Source organism: Pleurodeles waltl, chromosome 8, assembly GCF_031143425.1.
Source record: "Pleurodeles waltl isolate 20211129_DDA chromosome 8, aPleWal1.hap1.20221129, whole genome shotgun sequence".
In the NCBI taxonomy this organism is placed as follows: Eukaryota; Metazoa; Chordata; class Amphibia; order Caudata; family Salamandridae; genus Pleurodeles; species Pleurodeles waltl.
In genome coordinates, this window is record NC_090447.1 from 1,450,853,350 (window position 1) to 1,450,872,297 (window position 18,948).

General features: G+C 42.6%; 1 protein-coding gene across 1 annotated transcript in view; it reads right to left on the reverse strand.

The window, feature by feature from the left end:
* The window catches only part of TMPRSS3 (transmembrane serine protease 3), a 179,730-nt gene that overhangs the window by 159,958 nt on the left and 824 nt on the right, over positions 1-18,948 (reverse strand). The window contains exons 2-4 of the mRNA XM_069203555.1: positions 12,289-12,405; positions 7,091-7,214; positions 851-979 (exon numbers count right to left, since the gene is read on the reverse strand). Of these exons, the coding sequence (XP_069059656.1) occupies positions 851-979; positions 7,091-7,214; positions 12,289-12,405 (370 nt within the window). The remainder of the gene's footprint in view (positions 1-850; positions 980-7,090; positions 7,215-12,288; positions 12,406-18,948) is intronic.

An 18,948-nucleotide genomic window follows, 5' to 3' on the forward strand; every position in this document is an offset into this window, starting at 1 on the left:
CCAAAAGGCTCTTCGACTCTATGCAACATCTTATCCGCCCTGACCAAAATGGGTTCATCCCCAACCAAAGTACGGCATTGAACATCTGATGAGTGCCGGCCATCCTACTGAATGATCCGGATGTCCCGGCAGCAGCGACATTTCTGTTTGCAGACATTGAAAAGGTCTGTGATAGCCTTGAATTGTACTACGCCTATGCTGTCATGGTGAGAATAGGACTGGGCCCGGGACTCCCTAACTGGATCCAGCTTCTGTACTCTGCTCCCATCCCCAGAGTCAAAACAAGCGGGATGAGCTCCAATCTGTATCCAAAACATTTTGTTTTTGAGATAACTGCTCTTACTGGGGAATGTGAAAGATACTTAGACCCTCATTACGATACTGGCAGTCATGAGTCCGCCAACCTAACTGTTGTGGACCTACCACTGCAGAGCCGGTGGTAATGACCGCCACATTAAGAATTGTGAGGCTTGGCTGATGCCAAGACTCCACAACCCCACCTGGCCCGCCAGCATCTCCAACCCGGTGGTAGGCCTCAGCCTAGCGACCTGATTACGATGCTACAAACCACCATGCTTTTCATGGCGGTCACCCCGCCACAAAAACCCTGGTAGTCACGCACCCGGCGTCAAGAATCCAAAATATGGTGGTCAGCATACCGCCAGCATTGGCGGTATGCTGGCTGCAGCGGCTTCAGCGGTCTTTAGAAAAGACCGCCAAAGTTGTAATGAGGGTTTTGGAGATGTAGAAATGTAGAGCTTCAGTAGTGACAGATGCTGTCTTGTTAACACTACACAATTCCACAGGAGCCTGTCACTTTAATATTCAGCACATAAACATAAAACCATACCTTATGTAGGCTGCATGCTGTAGCGGCATCATGTGGCTAACAGTTGGTGATGCTTTCGCAATAGAAACAAAATGTCTTTGAAATTGATCTTCAATGGCACCCACAGTGATGCTAGTAGACCTCACGTAGCTGTGAATCAAAAACACAGGTATTAAAAGATAGGACATGCCTTTAAGCCATACATTACACATTCTAACAGATGAACAATCGTAGCTCATTCTGATGGGAAAAGCATTAGTTGATGTTGACAAACTCATATTTTGTTGACAGTTTACAATAGGTTCCAAAACTGATGCCTATGGTTAAAGGGCTCCCTGGTGAAGGGAAAAAACAGTTCTCATTGACTAGTATGGAAACACACAGATAAGGATACCAAGTAGGGACGCACCATACTGGAACATAGTAGAGGTAGTTTTTGTGTATAAGCTACTGTACTTGGAGTGATTAATAGTGTCGGTGCAAAGGGAGGGCATACAGTGGCTTTTTCACCCCTCTCTTTTGTGTGTTGAAACTCTTTCTCTAGTCCCTCATGAGGGCAGACAGCCTATAATCACCAGAGAAATATGTGTACATTTCAAGCAGCGCAAACAATTTTAAAGTCAAGAAGACAGCAGAATACATTTTACAAACCAGAAAAAGAGAAAGAATTATTGAACAAAAAAACACTAAAACCATTAAATTTGGAGAACTTGAGGTATGATTATTTTGAAAAGAGGAGTAAAACACCACTGAAAAATAATAGTTTCCATTTAACCTAGGTGCAATTACAGGCTGATCACAATGCAATGGAGGTTGGATACACCAAGCAGGTCAACCTGGTCAAAGTTTTTACCTTATAACTTATTCTGTTTTCTAGATGTCAGAATCTTTCAGTGAAAGCAAGCCTAAGGCTGAAGTCGGCAACTCTCTTTTTACGTACCAGTCATTGTTTCCAAGCTCCTGCTGAACCTATATGTTTTGGCACCAAAAGCTCAGAGTGGGACAAGCCTAGATTTCAGAGCCGCCTAGGTCGCTTTGGTGCTTTAATGCTTTTGCCGCTTCACCCCAGTCCAAGGTTTTACTTTCGACCCAGGTGTAAAGATTTGAAGCTGTAGCTAGGTAGGGTTCCTGGAGACTCATGTACCTTTTCTGCAGGTGGCCACAGAATGTGTTTTCAGCATGGCAAAAAGTTCAGAGTTGGACAAAGTTATTTTTGTTGCATGACTTGGGATGCAACCTCGTCTGACAAGCCTGAGCAACTTATCCCAGTCCTCTGAAGGTGATGTGAACAAAACGACTAAGTCCCACTTTTGTTCAACTGCTGGGAAATTCCTCCTGGTTACTCTGGTAGCCCTTTGGTCCTCAGGGCAGGCTTGTAGGTAACAGGTTTCTCTCCAATCAGGGCTCAGGCAGGGTGTAGATATAAGTGATCAGCTGGGCCTTTTTCAAATTAGGTGTCCTGCTTCTTGTGGGCAGAAAGACAACTGGATACCAGGGATAGATTATTTTAAATGGCGCACCCAGACATTGGCCCGTACCACCAATTCTAAAGCCCCAACAGTCTTTCTGCTCCCTTATTGGAGCAGATTTGGGAATTTTCCGCAATCTTCCCTCCCTGGGGGGCAGACAGCCCATTGGCTGACAAAGATAGATTACAATGTTTTTTTTTTTTAATGGGGTGGGGGTAGAACCATTCTTGCATTATACTTTCCCTCCACCTCTAAAGACCCAACAGTATGTCTACTTCCTTTGCGGTAGCAGCCTGAATACTGCAGCAATCCCCTGGGCAAGTGAGAGAAAAGTGAGATTATTTTGGGGCATAACCTTGACACATGCTTGGCAGAAGGACGGTTCCATCTCTGCAGGGTGGCAAAAAGACTGTCTGGTGCCCAGGAGTGGGGTATTTTTGCTTCATTTACAGTGACTTTAAAGGAACTTAAGATAAACCAAATGGGTGGAACCAATTGCAACAGTACCATTTTGGGGCCAGCCTACACACTGTGACACGGAATAGCAGTGTTACAGTGCACAAATTCGTAATACCAGCAAAAATAGGGTCCAAAGAAAATGAAAAATATAGCTCAGAAAAGGTGGATTCATTACACGTGTGCTATCTCATGTGTAATTGACAAGTTAATGTCCAAGTGACTCTGCCGGAAGCCCATACCCTGTTATTTTTTACCTGAATAGCTGGTCAGCAAAGGTAACAGTTAGATACAATGACGTCATTGGAACTTCAGGATGTAATATTGAATGTTACATTTTTATTTGTATTTATAGTATTATTTTAATGGTTAAGATAGAATATATTCATTTTATCAATATTTATGTTGTATCAAAGTTTTGGCAATTAATAGAAATGTTCACTTCATATGGTGAGATCATACTTTAGAAGTTAATCAGTTGAGTTAGATGTAAAGTCATATCCTCAACCACTTGGAATCCAAAGAAGAATTAGCATAGTGGCTAGAGGATAGTAAATACAAATCTGTGACCATGTGGTTCGAATGAAGTCCATCTGGCTTTTTGAGTTATATTTTTTCTTTTTATAGTTAATTTTTTATGTTTTTCTGGATTTTTTACTTTGGGCTTTCATAATTACTGTGTTAGATTTAGAACTAAATTTATTTTATTACAAGTTGTGGAGGTTGACATTTTATGGTATTTGTTAAGAAGCACCAATTTTGAGCTTGAAATGCAGCACAAATCACCCAGAAATGGTATGGTCCACTTCTAGGGCTTTGTGTTCTTCATTTGGTGGGCAAATAGAGTACATATAGGCAGTTCTGACTGATGCTCTGTTTACTACTATGCAGTTTGATTGGCACCTTTTCTATTGAGGCATGGATATCAAGTATGTATCAGTATCTGGGTAGTTTACTTGACAATTAATTTGAATCATAAACTGGAGAAGTGTTTTTTTTTAAGTGCCTAATATAATTTTGTTCTCATGCCATTTGGTTTTAGGTTCCCTTCTCACATGATTTTGGACAGATCCTTGGTCTGAGTAGCACATGCATGGTCATTGATGATCTTTTGGTTTTTTACTTTAACATTTAATATATATGAGTTGAAGCTTGTTGATTGCTTCACAGTAATATGGCAGCCAAAATGGGGTTCAATATTGATTGGGATGTATCCTTATTCTAGAAATTTGTAGTACACCATTGGGAGGACCAATGAGGAATAGTCAGAAGTTTTTGATCTAATTTAAACATTTTTGTGTGAGCATGGATGTGTTTTTAACTGAATCATAAGGGAGAAGTTATGAGTGTTTTTAAGATTAGATCATGGTTGTTGAAAAGTCAGGAGTATTGGAACAGATCACAAAATCCAACTTGAGAACTCTATTTTATATGAGAGTTAGGATATGAAGGGCGTTTTCTTAGATTATGATACAGAAACATCTGAAAACGAAAGAATATTGTGTATGCTTATTTTCTAGATATTACATTTTTTTCATGTAACTCTGAGTTTTATAAAATTAGGACACAAAACAGTGTCTGATCCATGACATTGAGTTGATTATCTGTGGAGTGTAAAAAATCTTTCAGGATAGCAATTTGAGCCATCTTTCTGAATAGTTAGTGATTGAGTTATTTTGAAGAATAATACAATATGTAATAAGGATTACACTGCCTCATGTAGTATTCACCGTCATGTGTCGTACAGCACATATTATAGGCTTAGCATGAGAATCTACTAGTTACATCTTTGTATTGCCCTAAAGCAATACTAGAGAAGGGAACACCACATCTTTAAACTTTAACTCACAACTAGGTTGTCATCCATTCCATGATCAGTTTTCATCCTCTTTTACAAACATTCAGAACCACCACCAGTTGCCTACTCCCCTAGCACACTTTGGGAAGAGTTAGGGGACTGAGAGCAGGAATGTTTGGCTAAGCTATTTCTACAATTTGTAAAACTGAAAAAAACATTGTGGTCTTACTCAAGAACACTGGAGTTATTGATTCTGTGACTGCGGCTTGTTTCACATAAATATGGATTTCCCTCATTTACCACCCAATCCATCATCTGCTGGATAACCTGCAGATTTTAACAAAAAAAATGTTTCTAGCTCAAACGGATCAAAAGGAATTAAAAACAAGACTACATGTGTTTACGTGCAGTGGAAGGCCCTTTATAAAAGTTAACTGGTTATATTTCAGTTACTTATTTTTTCATTTGGAAGTTAAACTGGTAGTAATGAAGTAAACTCATTGTCCAGACATTGTCACCATGTGTAACAATCACAAAATAATGAGGTGATACTATTAAAAACTGTGCTGCATTATGCTGCATAATTTGTCTTTTCTTGCTTCGTCAACCCTGCCACAAAATGTGATGCTTCTCTGCTGTATACTTCCAGTGGCTCTGGTCTTTATTTAGCCAGAACGTGCCTATTTGGGACATGGAGTGGATAATTGTACTGCAAAAGATTTGGGAGGAACCTGTAGAAATGCAAACTTCATTCAATGATGAAGACTTGTCAGTCGCAGTTAGGCAGTTAGAACTGCTTCAGTCACTTCAAAGGCAGGAAGCTGCTTGGACCTAAACAAAAAGAAGATGACCTGCTTGGAATAACTTCTCTTTACTTGCTGATGGTCTATGTAGTAGGGACCCTGCTTACTTTACAGCCTATGGAATCAAAAGCTTCTCAGTGGGCAAAAAAGCTAGTCCCTTCATTATCCACAAACATATCAAGTCCAGGCCTATCCAAAACAAGGCTCCATGCTGTGGAGCATCTTTCTCTGGATTTTGGGGAGGTGTGGCATGTCCAAGGAATAGAACATGAATCAGGACCATGGGGATAACTCATTGTGTCAGTCCTGGGGACATCTAAAAATGGATTCCATTTAGCCTCCGCAACAGCTCTACAAAAGCAGGCTAAGAATACTCAGTCATAGCCGCCAAGAGGCTATTGGCCCTATTACGACTTTGATGGACGGGGAAGCCCATGCGCCAAACTCGCAACAGTGTGGCTGCCACATACGCAACGACCGCACCGCCGGAATTATTAGGAGACTCCTGCTAGGTCGGCAAGTGGGAAACAGGCTACAGCATTGTCTCCGGCTCGTCATCGAGCTGCCAGCAATGCTGTAGCCTGCAGGGTCTGTAGACCACCACACTCGTAATCATGCCCTATGTGTCTGTCACAAGTAAAACCCCTAAGACGTACCTTTAAAATTTAGGTTTTCCACATTTAAGGTTCTCCATTGTTATTTCGGACATTATGGATGACTCCAAGGACCCTGATTTGCTCAACCATAGCACCTGCGACTCCTCTTTACCTCCCGACTATGCAATCTATAGTCTAAGACTGAAATGCTTCCTGCAAGCTACTGTGTAATCGCTGTCTGATTTCTCTTACAGATATGTATCATACATAGCTTCACAAAAACACCCCATGAGTAAAGAACGGGTCGGGGAGTATTTAAAGCTTGGCAGAGTGAGTGAAACACTGTAAAACTGCAGCCCACATGCTCCACCAAGACTGATTGACCACCAAGAGAAACTATGCCAACCGTTAAGGTCTGCTCACCCACAACTGGCTCACTACTATTCTTCCATCAGGAGGGCTGTCTTATTAAAGACAGACCTACCAGTGCACATTTACAGCTCAGGTCCATTGATGTACAATGGTCCCCACCCACTGTAAGAAACTCTCTGTGCATCAAGGCCATTGGGATTTTCTTCTTTAAGCCAAACTCTTGCTTTGGAGATTTATTTCTGAAAAAGAAAAAGAAATACTATGCAGGCCAGAAAAACATGGTGGCCTGCTCAACCTTATCAGTGTCAAAAGTGCACCTGCAGCAGGTACACTTTTGCCAAAGAGTTCCTCATCAGGCAGGCAAGGATATGTAATTATGGTGGGGGCTGGGGTCCTCTTTGGGAGAGCAGACACCAGGACTGCCTAGGAAATAGCCTCTGCTGACCTGACATGCCAATCTGGAGGGCTGGTAGACTTCCTGCCAGAATTAAATCACACCCAGATGTATTTGTTGTTTTGAAGACAACTTTTCTCTGACACAAATTTAATTTGCAGTGAAATTGATTATCCAAAATCAAAGAAAAAGACCACACACCTAAAATTGTCCCTGTGTAGGGCATGTCCCTGCAGTAGGTGATTTGTTTAAATAAAATGCAGAACTCTCAACAGTACCTCTTACTTTCTTATTGCAGTGTATACTCACTAGAAACAACAGACAATATCTCAAAGGAGACTGTACATGAACATTAACGTCCCTGTTCCATTACCTTGCATACCCTAACTGCTTACATGTCATGTTTCCATACAGGGCTTTCCAGTCATCTGAACAGACAGTCCTCCAGGAACCGGAAGTGAAAACCTGGAGCACCGCATTGCTTCCACTCAACCGAACTGAAAGATGAAAAGAAGTGCAGCCAGTTACTTACTCTTAACCACAGATCACAATATCACATGGTCAAAACACTGCAGGTATTGAAATAGGAGTCTGCTATTTGCAAAGGGGCATACATTTGAGATCCTGGTAGGCTACTCTTTCTAGGTTCTGACCCTTTCACCAGCAGCTCTTACATAACCTTTTCATTTGTCTCAAGAGTTTGCAAATGGTAGCAAGTGAGCATGTGGTTAGACAAGATTCAAGAGGCAGTGATAATGTGCTGAGGACATCAAGCATTTTAACTCTTCCCACCTTTTAAAACCTTGCCTACCAAACACACAAGATGTCTGGTTTCAAAAGACCTAGTGGGTCATTACGAGTCTGGCGGTCACTGACTCAAAAGACTCGCAGATGGCTGTCAGACCGCCGCCAATGCAGCGGTCTGAGCGCCACATTACAACCCTGGTGGTCAGGATCGAAGGTCCCAGCGGTCTGGAGGTGGTGGTGGTCCTAATTACGACCCCCTTCTCCGCCAGCGGTTTCATGGCGATACCACTTTGCATGGGCAGTGCAGAGGCCCCCCTGGCCAGCACCCTCACAATGTTCACTGTCTGTTTTGCAGACAGTGAACATTGCAAGGGTGGTGGTGCACCCTGCAGGCTAAAGCATTGCCGCGGGCTTGATTAAGAGCCAGAAACAATGCTGTAGCCTGTTTCCCACTAGGCCAGCGGACGGAAACCCAGGTTTCCACCCACTGCCCTAGCGGGACACTCTTATTAACTCCGGCGGAGAGGTCGCCACATAGGTAGCAGCCACCCTGTTGAGAGTTTGGCAGACGGAGTTTTCCGTCTGCAAAACTCAAAATCGGGCCCATACTGTGGGCTTATCTGCATCCATTGCTTACCATTGGTTAGCTTTATTGTCACTCTAATTTTTTGCTTCTTATTTGATGGCTTGTCCTCTTTTTCTTGCATTTGTCCATCCCCAGGGACTTAGCCTCTTTACCATCTTACTTGTATCCTTCCACTGCTCATTATAGGGAACTACCTTATTTCTTTTTGGTCAAGCAATCGATGAGAGTTGATGTGTTTTCCATCTTTTTCTCTTGTGTGTTTCTCACCCCTCCACCAAATATCTCCTACCTGCACTTTGTGTTGCTCTCTCCATGTTGTGCTGCTTCCTCTCTCCCTTGTGTGCTTCTTCCTAACTCTGCTGCTCTCTCCCTTTGGTGTTGCTTTTCCTTTCTCGTCCTCCTCCATCCAGATTTATGTTTATTTCTATGCACACATCCACTCCCCATTGTTTCCTCCCTACCTCCTCCTGGCATCCGCTACTCTATTGCCCACCCTCATCTATGCAGCCCTTGTTTAATATATTTTAACTTCTTTGGAGGGGAACAGTCAGCAAATTTCTGCCACTCTGGCTTAAAAAAGAGCTTTCCCACTATTTGAATTTTATTTTCTTACTTTACCTATCCAGCCTGAATGCAAGTCGGATGTGATATCGCACTTTTTTATTTTTTCTTTATTTTGTCTGATGCTGCATAGCATCTGGAAACAGCATTAGCAATGCCAGAAGGTTGAAAAGGCAAGGATTATTGGCTTCGCCTATGCTTCTTAACTTTCCTTGTCACCACAAATAGCTTTCCAACCAACAAAGATCATATAATCAGAGTATGGAACCACAGCACTAATTTCAATACATTGTAATAAGTATACGGAAATTCCAATCCGATCCAGTCTTTTATTTTTAGATGAGTTTCATATTCTTCATTGTGCTTCTTACACAGTTGAGAAGATGTCAACAGTTTCAATCAGGAGAAACATTTCTCATAAATCAAGCAGCACATTGATAGCCAACACGGGTTTCGTCACAACATGTGACTTTTTCAAGGCAGCAAGTGACAGAGCGAAGTAACTGCAGACTGCTAATGCAAGGTCATTCCTGTAAAAAATAACTGTTGACATAAGTAAAGATCCAGAGAGTTGTATTCTTGTGGTACAGTAACCAAACTTCTCTCAACCAAATACAAATATGCCAGTCTAGTCAATAATCCAAGGTAATCATGCACGATGAACATAGTATGAACAAAGGACCATGATACATCCTAATCAGTAGTAGGACGGAACGAGAAATGGCAGAGTTCCTGGACATTCATGTCCATACTATGTTCATTCCAGGGATCCCCCTGCCCAGCACCCAAGTGCACTGTTTGCTGTGCAATCCTGCCACCACTTTCCCGCCAGGCTGATCGTCAGAAACCTTGGTTTCCGCTGGTCAGCCCATGGGGAAAGTCATAATGGGGCCAGTGGGGGGGGGTCACAACTACAATTGCGACCACCCTGTCAGGAGTTTGGCGCCTTTGTGGCCTTCAGGGTCTTTGTCTTTAGCTTATACGGATCAATAGTTACTAAAAAAGCAGCAAAACATGCTGCTGTGCACTGGAATGCCTTCACAAACATTGGGTGTTTGGACAAAATATCGATTTAAAAATACAATGAGACCGAAATATTAGTTAAAATAATAGTTGTTTAAATTATTTTAATAAATTATATTGTTTTTAAAATATAGCTTGTAATTTTTATTGATATAGAATTCTTTATTTAATGTTTAATAGTATTTTATAGTGTTGTAGCCGGTTGTTGGTTTTGTAGGGGAATAGGGTGGGAAGTTAATTAGATAATAATCAATTAAACATTATTTAATAAATGTTTTTCAATTATATGATTGATGTTTATTATGTAAGGTATGTAATACTGATTTACTTTCATTGTATGTTATTTGTAGGCTGTTACATTTGAAGGGATATAGGCTGGAAAGTTAATTAATTAGTAATTAATAATATATTATTAATTTAAATGAATTATCAAGTTCATTTTTAATTAATTAATTCATGGAATACTTATTTCTTTTACTTATATTTTAGTTGTGGACTGCTATGGCATTTGGGGTGTAAGGTGTGAAGGTAATAAAATGATAATTAATTAACAACTTATTATTAATTGTTAATTAATTACCATTTTATTTTAACCAGGGTTATTTATCCCGTGCTGGACCAGTGTAATACCACAGACGGCTGGTTACAATGCCATTTCTTTTCACAGACCATCTTTGCACCCACTCCACCTTGAGTGCCTAGTAGAATTTGGCGTCCTGGGCTGTGCTGTGGCGTTGAAGGAGTGCAGGTGAGGTGGCACCCATGCAGTACCCTTCCTTTTGGGGAAGAAACAGAGCGATTTAAAAATGTAGGAGGTTCCAAACAAAAGTAGCCTATCTCGGAAGGTGGGTATCTCTGCTTACAGGACTTTGAACAAGGAAGGGGCAGGTAGGGCCAGACTGGCCTTTTATTCCACCGGGCATTTCCAAGGTGGCCTGGAAATATTGGAGACCAGTTCTAAACGATGGTACCTATGTTGCTTTCCACAACTCCCCGAGAATAATTGCAGCAGCCGCATGGAACTTAAAGAGAGAAAGGAAAAGGGGGAGAGGTATGGAGAGAGAGGCCAGGGAGGGTGAAGAGAAATAGTAGAGAAAGAGGGAGAGAGGGTGGATGGTAAGAGAGACATAGAACGAGGAAGTAGTAATCTTCACTACTTCAGCTATTCACAGCATTCATGTGTAAAGTTACTCAAAATTGTCAACACATCTTCATCCCCTGAAAAGGGGATCAACCTAAATTTAGAAATGTAAGTTACTGCTGCCAAAAAGAAAAGGTTGTATGACCAGCACCACACAGTGCCAACAGCTGATACTGCAGCACCATAGCACCATCCCATAGAAAATATCGGAGGCTCAGATTTCAAGTAAAACACCATAGAAAATAATGTGTAAATAAATTGAATTATTTAAACTTGTTAATATATATATGTATATATAATTCATAAGTAAGAAAAATACCTAATAATTTTACATATTTCATTTTAATTAGAAAATATTTCAATAACCTTTTTTACATAATAAATCTATTGTATTACAATATAATTACATGTGTGCTAATTAATTCTTAACATCACTTTTAATAATAACTAATGCACATCAAAAAATAGTTAATCTATTTTTTAATAAAAAATATGAATTTTATTTAATTTAACACATTTCAAATATTAAAATTTTAACTCAAAATTGAATTAATAGTGCTGCAGGATATTTCAATTTTGTTCAACATTTCAAATGCACATATAAAATTAATTTGCAATAGTACTTAACCTAAAATAATTTTTCAAGATCAGTAAACATTTTTGTTTTCCCTATACTTCGCCTTAGGGAGATCTCAGCAGCTGGGTTGGACCTCTCTGTATTGTATTATGTAGGAACAGGTTTATTGTTGGTAGTAGCAACTTACACTTATAAATTTGTCTCCATCCCCTCTTTCAGGAGTTGGAGAGGTATAAGTCTAGACTTTTGAGTATCTTTACACTCCGATTTTGTGAATAGCCCAAAGCAGTAAAGGGTTAGAGTAAATTATAAATGTAAATTACTCACAGATGTAAATTAAGTTTATGATTAGCCCCCATGAGAGGGTGAAATCATGATCCAAAGAGGACCAATTAATTTCACATTAGGAACATTTCACGGCTGGTAAAATAAATTGTTATTCCTACATCTGGGGAAATATCTTTATGTGGCATCAATTTAATCTCTACTTAGAAATATGACATGGTTCATGTGGAGAAATAAGTCATGGTTATTTAAAAGTGCATTAGGGCTGTTTGTGGATAGGAAAGGGTCAAATATGTTGCTAGTAGGATCAGTTTTATTACCCTTGGGCAACTTATTGGTTCATAAGTAATAGGCTTCACAGTTTGTGTGTGTCATATTGGTGTATGGCTTAAGGGTAGTTCAAGTTTTATGAAAGGCATTTAATGACAGCTTTTTTTATTGTTCCACCAACAGGCCTAACCTTGGGAAATGTATTTTTGTGATGACTAAAGTGACAATTGTGAGAAGAAATAAACAGCATCACGGGGCAGAAGTTTAAGAGTCTTCCAGGTTACTCAGTGATGTGGAGCTCTACAGTTGCATCATTGTGTCTCAATTCTTTGAATGGAATCACCAAAACATGTCTTATATGCAAGAAAAAATAGGACTTACCACACCTGAGCTCATCCTCTCCATCAGGACAATCGGCAACACCATTACACCGAGCCACCATGTTAATGCACCTCCGGGATGACCTGCACCGGTACTTCCCTGGGCAGCTGTAGTAGACTGATGAATTAAAGAAAAGCAATGACCTCTGCAGGTTAGCCACTTGTCATATAAAGTGCTCACAATTTTCGGTTTTACTGATTTTCACAAATAAATAACAATCGGTTTCCCTATCTGAATGTATTATTTAGAAAAAGAAAAACTGCAGAAATTAGGTCTTCATGTGAGTATCTCTCATTGATGTCAATCCAGACTGGCCAGAAAATACCTGTCCATATTGACTGCATAGAAACCTAATAAAAGGCTGACATTTCCTAATGAAACTTAAATGCCTGCAGATGTGCCAGTACTACAAGGCTAAAATTGTATACTGTTTCATTGCCTATGGCTATCTAGCACACTAAAATACTAGCTATATCACTGTGTGAACATACATTTATCACTTAAATAAAAGTGGAAATGTACTAGGGGCAAAGCCATTTATTTACTAACCACACAATAAATATGGAGAAACACCAGTAGGAGGAGAAAAAACTAAATGTATAAATACCAAAACAATGAAGGAAAATACATTTGAATAAATACAGATGTCAAAAAATATAAAAACTATAAAACCAGGAACCCCAGCTTTAAAGTGATGTGATACTTCCAATGCCCTGTTTTACCCAAAACATTTGTTCACTGCTGGAATGTCACAAAGGTTTTGATGAAACACCATGAACCCACTCTCTTCATCTTAAAAACAAAAAGAAGGCCTCACCACAGCCACAGCACCAACCATTGGCAAATAGGTGTGACCTTTCACATAGCTGCAGTCTCTCAAGGAATTCCTAGATGTTGGTGTGGAGTCAGATACAACTACTTGAGGTCTTCTGAAAGTTGCAGTACCTCAACTTGTTACTGGATGTCCGACACAAAGCCTGCAGGTCTTTCACCAAGATGCAGTACTTCATGTGGTTGCTAGGTGTCTCTCTCAAGCCAGATCTAACTAGGTAAAGCACAAAGCTGCATTACCTAAAGTAACTACAAAAGGTCCCTATTGAGTTGAACTGCTTCAAAAGTTGGACACAAATCTCAGGGGCTGTGGCTTTGCCATAAACATTTACATATTGTGTTGTGTTGTGTTTAAACAAACACAGATATAGGCGTCAAGAGTTATTAAATATAAATATGATGTTGATTCTTGATAGAGTCAGCACCGGCATCCCCTCGCAGCGGCTCCAGGCTCAGACGGCAATCAACGGTCAAGGCAGGAACGCACTGAGCATCACCAGTGGAAGAATTAAGGACCTATACAAAAACTCTAAATTCCAAACCCCATATCAAATACACTTGTGCTACTCCAATGGTTTGTGTTTGTTTTCTATAAACTAAACATGCCAATGTTGGTTTATAATGATGACATAATATTGGAACTTTCAATAAATGTCTTAATTACTAAGGAGTGATGAAAACCTTGTTTACATAGGTACTAGTAGTCCCTGGTAAATTCAAGTATATTCAACCTTGTTCCTAGCAAACTATGCAGGTAAACTGCAGCTGGTTATTATGAAGAAAGCCTGTGGCTGAATTCTGTGTGCTGTGTGTGGTAGCAAACTAATTGATAAAGAAATCTGATAAAAGGTTCTTTTGTTCACATGTATGTATTATTTTACTATTTTGTTTAAAACTAGATGCTACCAAGATATGCGGTACCTCAAGTTGCTATTAGATGTCTTTATTCAGTCATATGAAAAAGCCTTTAAAAATCGTTCACAAAGCTGCCCTACTTCAAGTGGTTATTACATGTCATTTCCCAGTCAGATCCAAATAAAGTCTTCACAGCTGCAGTACCTCATGTCATTACTAAACCTCTGGAGTCAGATGCAACTGCTTCAGTTGTACATCCCAAAGTTGAGAGAGTGTGGTTTCAACATGCAATGTTGCATGTACATCTTCACTATTTTGAGGATTTGTGCTTTTTAGAGGATAAATAAATATGCCAAATTTGGCTTATTGCAGTTTTCAATACATTTCTTGATTTTTATTGACATAAATGATGACACCCTGCTATACAGGTACTAGCAGTCAATGGAAAATAAAAGTGTCTCCAAATATTTAGGCCCTGGGTACTATGCATTTAGGAGGATGCATACGTGTGCAAGGGAAAAGTAATAATTCAAAGTGAAGGCATCCAATGGTTGAAGTGACTGTGCTTTGGTATGAGGGTGCATCATTTGAGTCACATTTGAGTGCTCCGGTGGCTAAAGATGATTGAAAAAAAGCACCTCTGTATTTATGTATTTTTATTGTGAATTTTCAGGAGAGCAGGAGTCTGGCAAAACAGTTAAGCAGTCTATAGGCCAGGCCTAAAAAGGCATTGTTTCTAATTCAGTGGCACAATAAAGAGCACAATAACACATGCTCTGAAACAAACATTTCCTAATTCATAGGATCGTCCCATTCTTAACCTTTCAGCACACGGTCCTGTCCATACTGGCACTGGTGCAATCCAGGTGGGGTACACAAATGCTGCATAACTGTGGTTGCTTGAATATCTACTAGGAAGGCTCCAGAGACTGCAAAATGCAGCAAAGAACCTCTAAGAGTGAAATAACGAGGCAAAGTTATGCCATCATGCGGTTTTGTTATAAACGTTATAAAAAACTGACATCCTATAGCCTTTTCTTTTCCAATCTGTGTCCCAACAATATTGCCAAATACTTTGCTTTACAAAACCCTCCAACTTTGTAGTCAGAGAAGGAACTCATCAATCTCCAGGTTAAAAGAATAGGTAAATATTTGTCAGAAGACTGAACCTGAAGTTTGACCTTAAGGCATAGCAGCTCTGGCAAGACAAAACAAATAAACGCTTCTTTATTGCTCATTTACCTTTTGAACACCTGCATGTTTATGCTGGGGGTTCTGCAGCACCCCCTGGATCCCTACTTCCAGCGCCTATGACCACCACACACGTTGCCTCATTATCTCACTCTTAGAGGTTCTTTTTCATTCCTGCTCTCTCCCTTTGTCACTGCTTTTCAGTCTTTTTCGTCCTTCTTTTCCCCTATTACATCTTTCGGTCTTTATTTGGGTTAGAGTTTGATTTTGAAAATTAAGGGCCTGATTAGGAGTTGGGTGGACGTTTTTCACTGTCCACCGAAGTTCCGACAGGGAGGTTGACACCACACTGGCTACCTCCTGGCCAGACCCATTAAGAGATTCGAGGGCGCGGCTTGGAGCGTCAAGATAACGGTCGCACTCTAAGAGTGCTACGGACCCCTCCATCATCTGCCACCATCTACGGCCCTGTTCAGCACCCCAACTGCCTTGACTAGGCGGGGACCCCTCTCCTGACAGATATGCAGAGAGAGGAAGGGGGTGACTCGGTCCGGAGGACCTGTCGGAGACTGAGGTGCTGCGGACCCGGCGTGATGGTCCACAAGAAGGCGGCTGTCTACGCAGGCGAGCCATGATAAAAAGAAAAACTGCACTGTGAGCCTGGAAAGAGACAGACCGGGGCGGAGCTCCAGGAGAGGTCTCCCCTCAGCATCGTGTGGCGTGGGATGCAGCGGTACCCCCATGAGGCGCGGCCTGTGAAGCTCCGGAGGGCCGTGGGCTCCTCCAGCCAGAGCTCGTGACGATTGAGCAGCAGGGAAGGAGGTGAGAAACGGAGTGGTCAGAGAGGAGCAGAGGGAGGAGGCCTGGAGGAGACGGAGGGAGGCTGAGGTGAGGCAGACCCAGCTTGGCACACCAGATGATGGCTGGCTACACGGGCGAGCCCCAGTGAGACAACTGCGCTGGGTCGCTGGGGACCCGGGAAGGAGCACTGAGAGGGGAATCCCTTCATTGCAGTGGAGTGCGGCTGCAGTAGCTTTACGGGGGTTGCGACCCTGAGGGTGCTGGGCAGTACCCAAATGATAGGAGCAGAGAGAATAAGATTGGAGGAGGAAGAGGGAGTAAAGTGCGGGTGTGAGGGGCTGGAGAGGTATGCTTCTGGCCGAGGGCTGACCTACACGGCCACGAGCAGAGTGAAGGGAGATAGGTGCGGAGGAGACACGGTGAGCGACCCTGTGGCAACGAAGGGGGTGTCTGGGCTGCCCTGGCTCAGGGAGACCCTGGCCTGGTGAGTGGAGGCGAGCTGAGTTGAGAGTGTGCTGAGGAGGAAGTGCCTGGGGAGCGAGACTGCTGACTGGGAAGAAACTTGAAGGAGCCCTTATACAGCATATGCAAGCAGATAGGCAACACAAACTGAGGCATCACTCAGATACGAGTAGCACCAGTGGCAGGATCTACTAGGACAGTGAAGCTGCCATGTGAAACAACGTGAAAAGTGACTCCCAGCAGCAGAGACACAGATCGGGGGCCTATCTCACGCGGCCACGGAGTAGCAGCAACCCAGCGAGCTCATGGGAGGACTGTGACCTGATCCTGGGAATGGCGCGGACCCCTAGTGGGTCATGTGGCATCAGGAAGACCAGTCAGAACACCAAAGCAGGAACAAGTAGTGGACTTGCGATGGGGAAAGATAAACAACCAGCATTCCAGCCATGCATTGACAAATATACCACTAGGTGGGGCGCCAATGGAGAGGCCAATGGGTAGCTCTCAGTGGCTCGTGCGAGGGGACACAGACAAGATCCTACATGCAATCCATACCTCCCAGGTGGCTGGTTGGGAGGGGAAATGTAGTGTGGGGGGGGAGTTGGGAAAGGTTGGGGAGTGTTTGATTACACGTTTGTTGTAGTACTGATTATGTTTTCTTGTCTGCAATGTCACACAGACAGACCTGTTCGAAGATTTCTGATGGAATCCCAGGTAGTCCGGTTGGGAAAGATATGTATGATAAGGCACCTTAATTGGGTCTGGGATGGACCACGGGTCCGGTTAGTAAATCAGACAGACTTCTCCAATGGCTATGGTTAGGGTGGTTTCTTGGACTGTAAGTGGGTTGCTGAATACAATTAAGCAGACACCTGTACTCTGTCATTTGCAAGGGCTTTGTCCATCCATTCTATTCTTCCAAGAGACACACTTGCTGGGTGCGTCTTGTCCCTTCCTGGCACGTTATGGATTTGACCGGGTATACTGTGAGGGATTCATGCGCGGCTCAAAGGGGTTGTGATATTGCTACGCAGACGATTTGCTATGGTGGTACGTCAAACATGACTGGACCCGCAGGGCAGATATATAGCGCTAGCGAGTATGGAGGGGGGTGCCCCTTGAACTTGATGTGCATCTATGCACCTCCCAAGACCCCTGGCCACTTTCTAGAGGAATTGATGACAGTGATGGCTCAGATGCCTCCTGGGTGTACAGTCGTGGGGGGTGACATGGACGAGGTTCTAGACCCAGCGGTGGACACTACCAGAACAGCAGCAGAGGGTAGTTGTCCATGCTCAGTGTCCCTGAGACAATGAGTGTCAAACTTGGGTTTGTGCGAGGTGTGGTGGACTTGGAACCCACGCTCCAAGCAATATACTCATACGTCTGCAGAGCATCATACACAAGCATGCATTGACATGGTCTTTACGCTGGGGGTGGACCTACCCAGGGTTTAGCAGTTTCAGATACTGGCTAGGGGTATATCAGACAGCAAAACAGCTATGGAGTGCATCGCAGGCGAGGATCTATGGGTGGGGTGACAAGAACAGTAAACTATTATACTGGCTGGCCACTAAGCCCATGGAGGGACGAGTGATACCTGAAGTGACTGATAAAGCAGGAGCGTCTCACGTCACTCCTGCCGGGACAGCAGCAATATCTGTGCAGTACTATGCCGTGCTATATGCTGCAGCCCCTAAGCCCCAGATGGAGCTGGAGGAACCACTGTTAAATGAGTTTTCCCTACCAAGCATTCTGGAGCAGGAGTGGAGGGCATTAGATCAACCCATTTTGCTGGAAGAGATAGACACTGCTATCTCCACATTGAAGGCTGGGAAAACTCGGGGTCAGGATGAGACACCCTAGACCAGTCCACCATAGTGGTCCTTCCAAAGACAAAGCCACCATCCTTGTCATGTGCAAATTACAGGCTAATATGGCTCACCATCTGCGGAGGATTCTGGGGCCTTTGATTTACCTGGATCAGTGAGGGTTCATGCTAAACCACAGCACTAGACACTGTATAACGCGACTGAATGTCATGCTGGCACACAGACATGACCTCCTGGGCCCCCTGGCATTGATACTAATAGATTTTGAGAAAACGTTCGACACTGTTGACTGAGGGTACTTATGGCAGATATTGGTCAAAGCCGGTTTTGGCGCCAGATTTCGGCTCATGATAGGATTACTCTACCATTGCCCAACGGCTAGGGTACTGGTCAATGGAACGGTGTCTGATGTGTTTCCTATCTGTACAGGAACAAGGCAGGGAAGCCCACTGTCCCCTCTTCTGTTTGCCTTGGCCATTGAACCGTTAGCATACATGATCGGCGAATACCCACTAGTAACAGGCTGGTGCTGGACCGTATAACGATGTACGCAGACGATGTGCTGTTGTGTCGGTCCAACCTGAAAGGGAGTGGGCCCAGATGCCTTCATCTCCTAGATTTGTTTGCAGAAGTATTTGGACTGGTGATTAATCCAAAGAAATCTCTGTTGGTTCAGTTAACTGGGTCC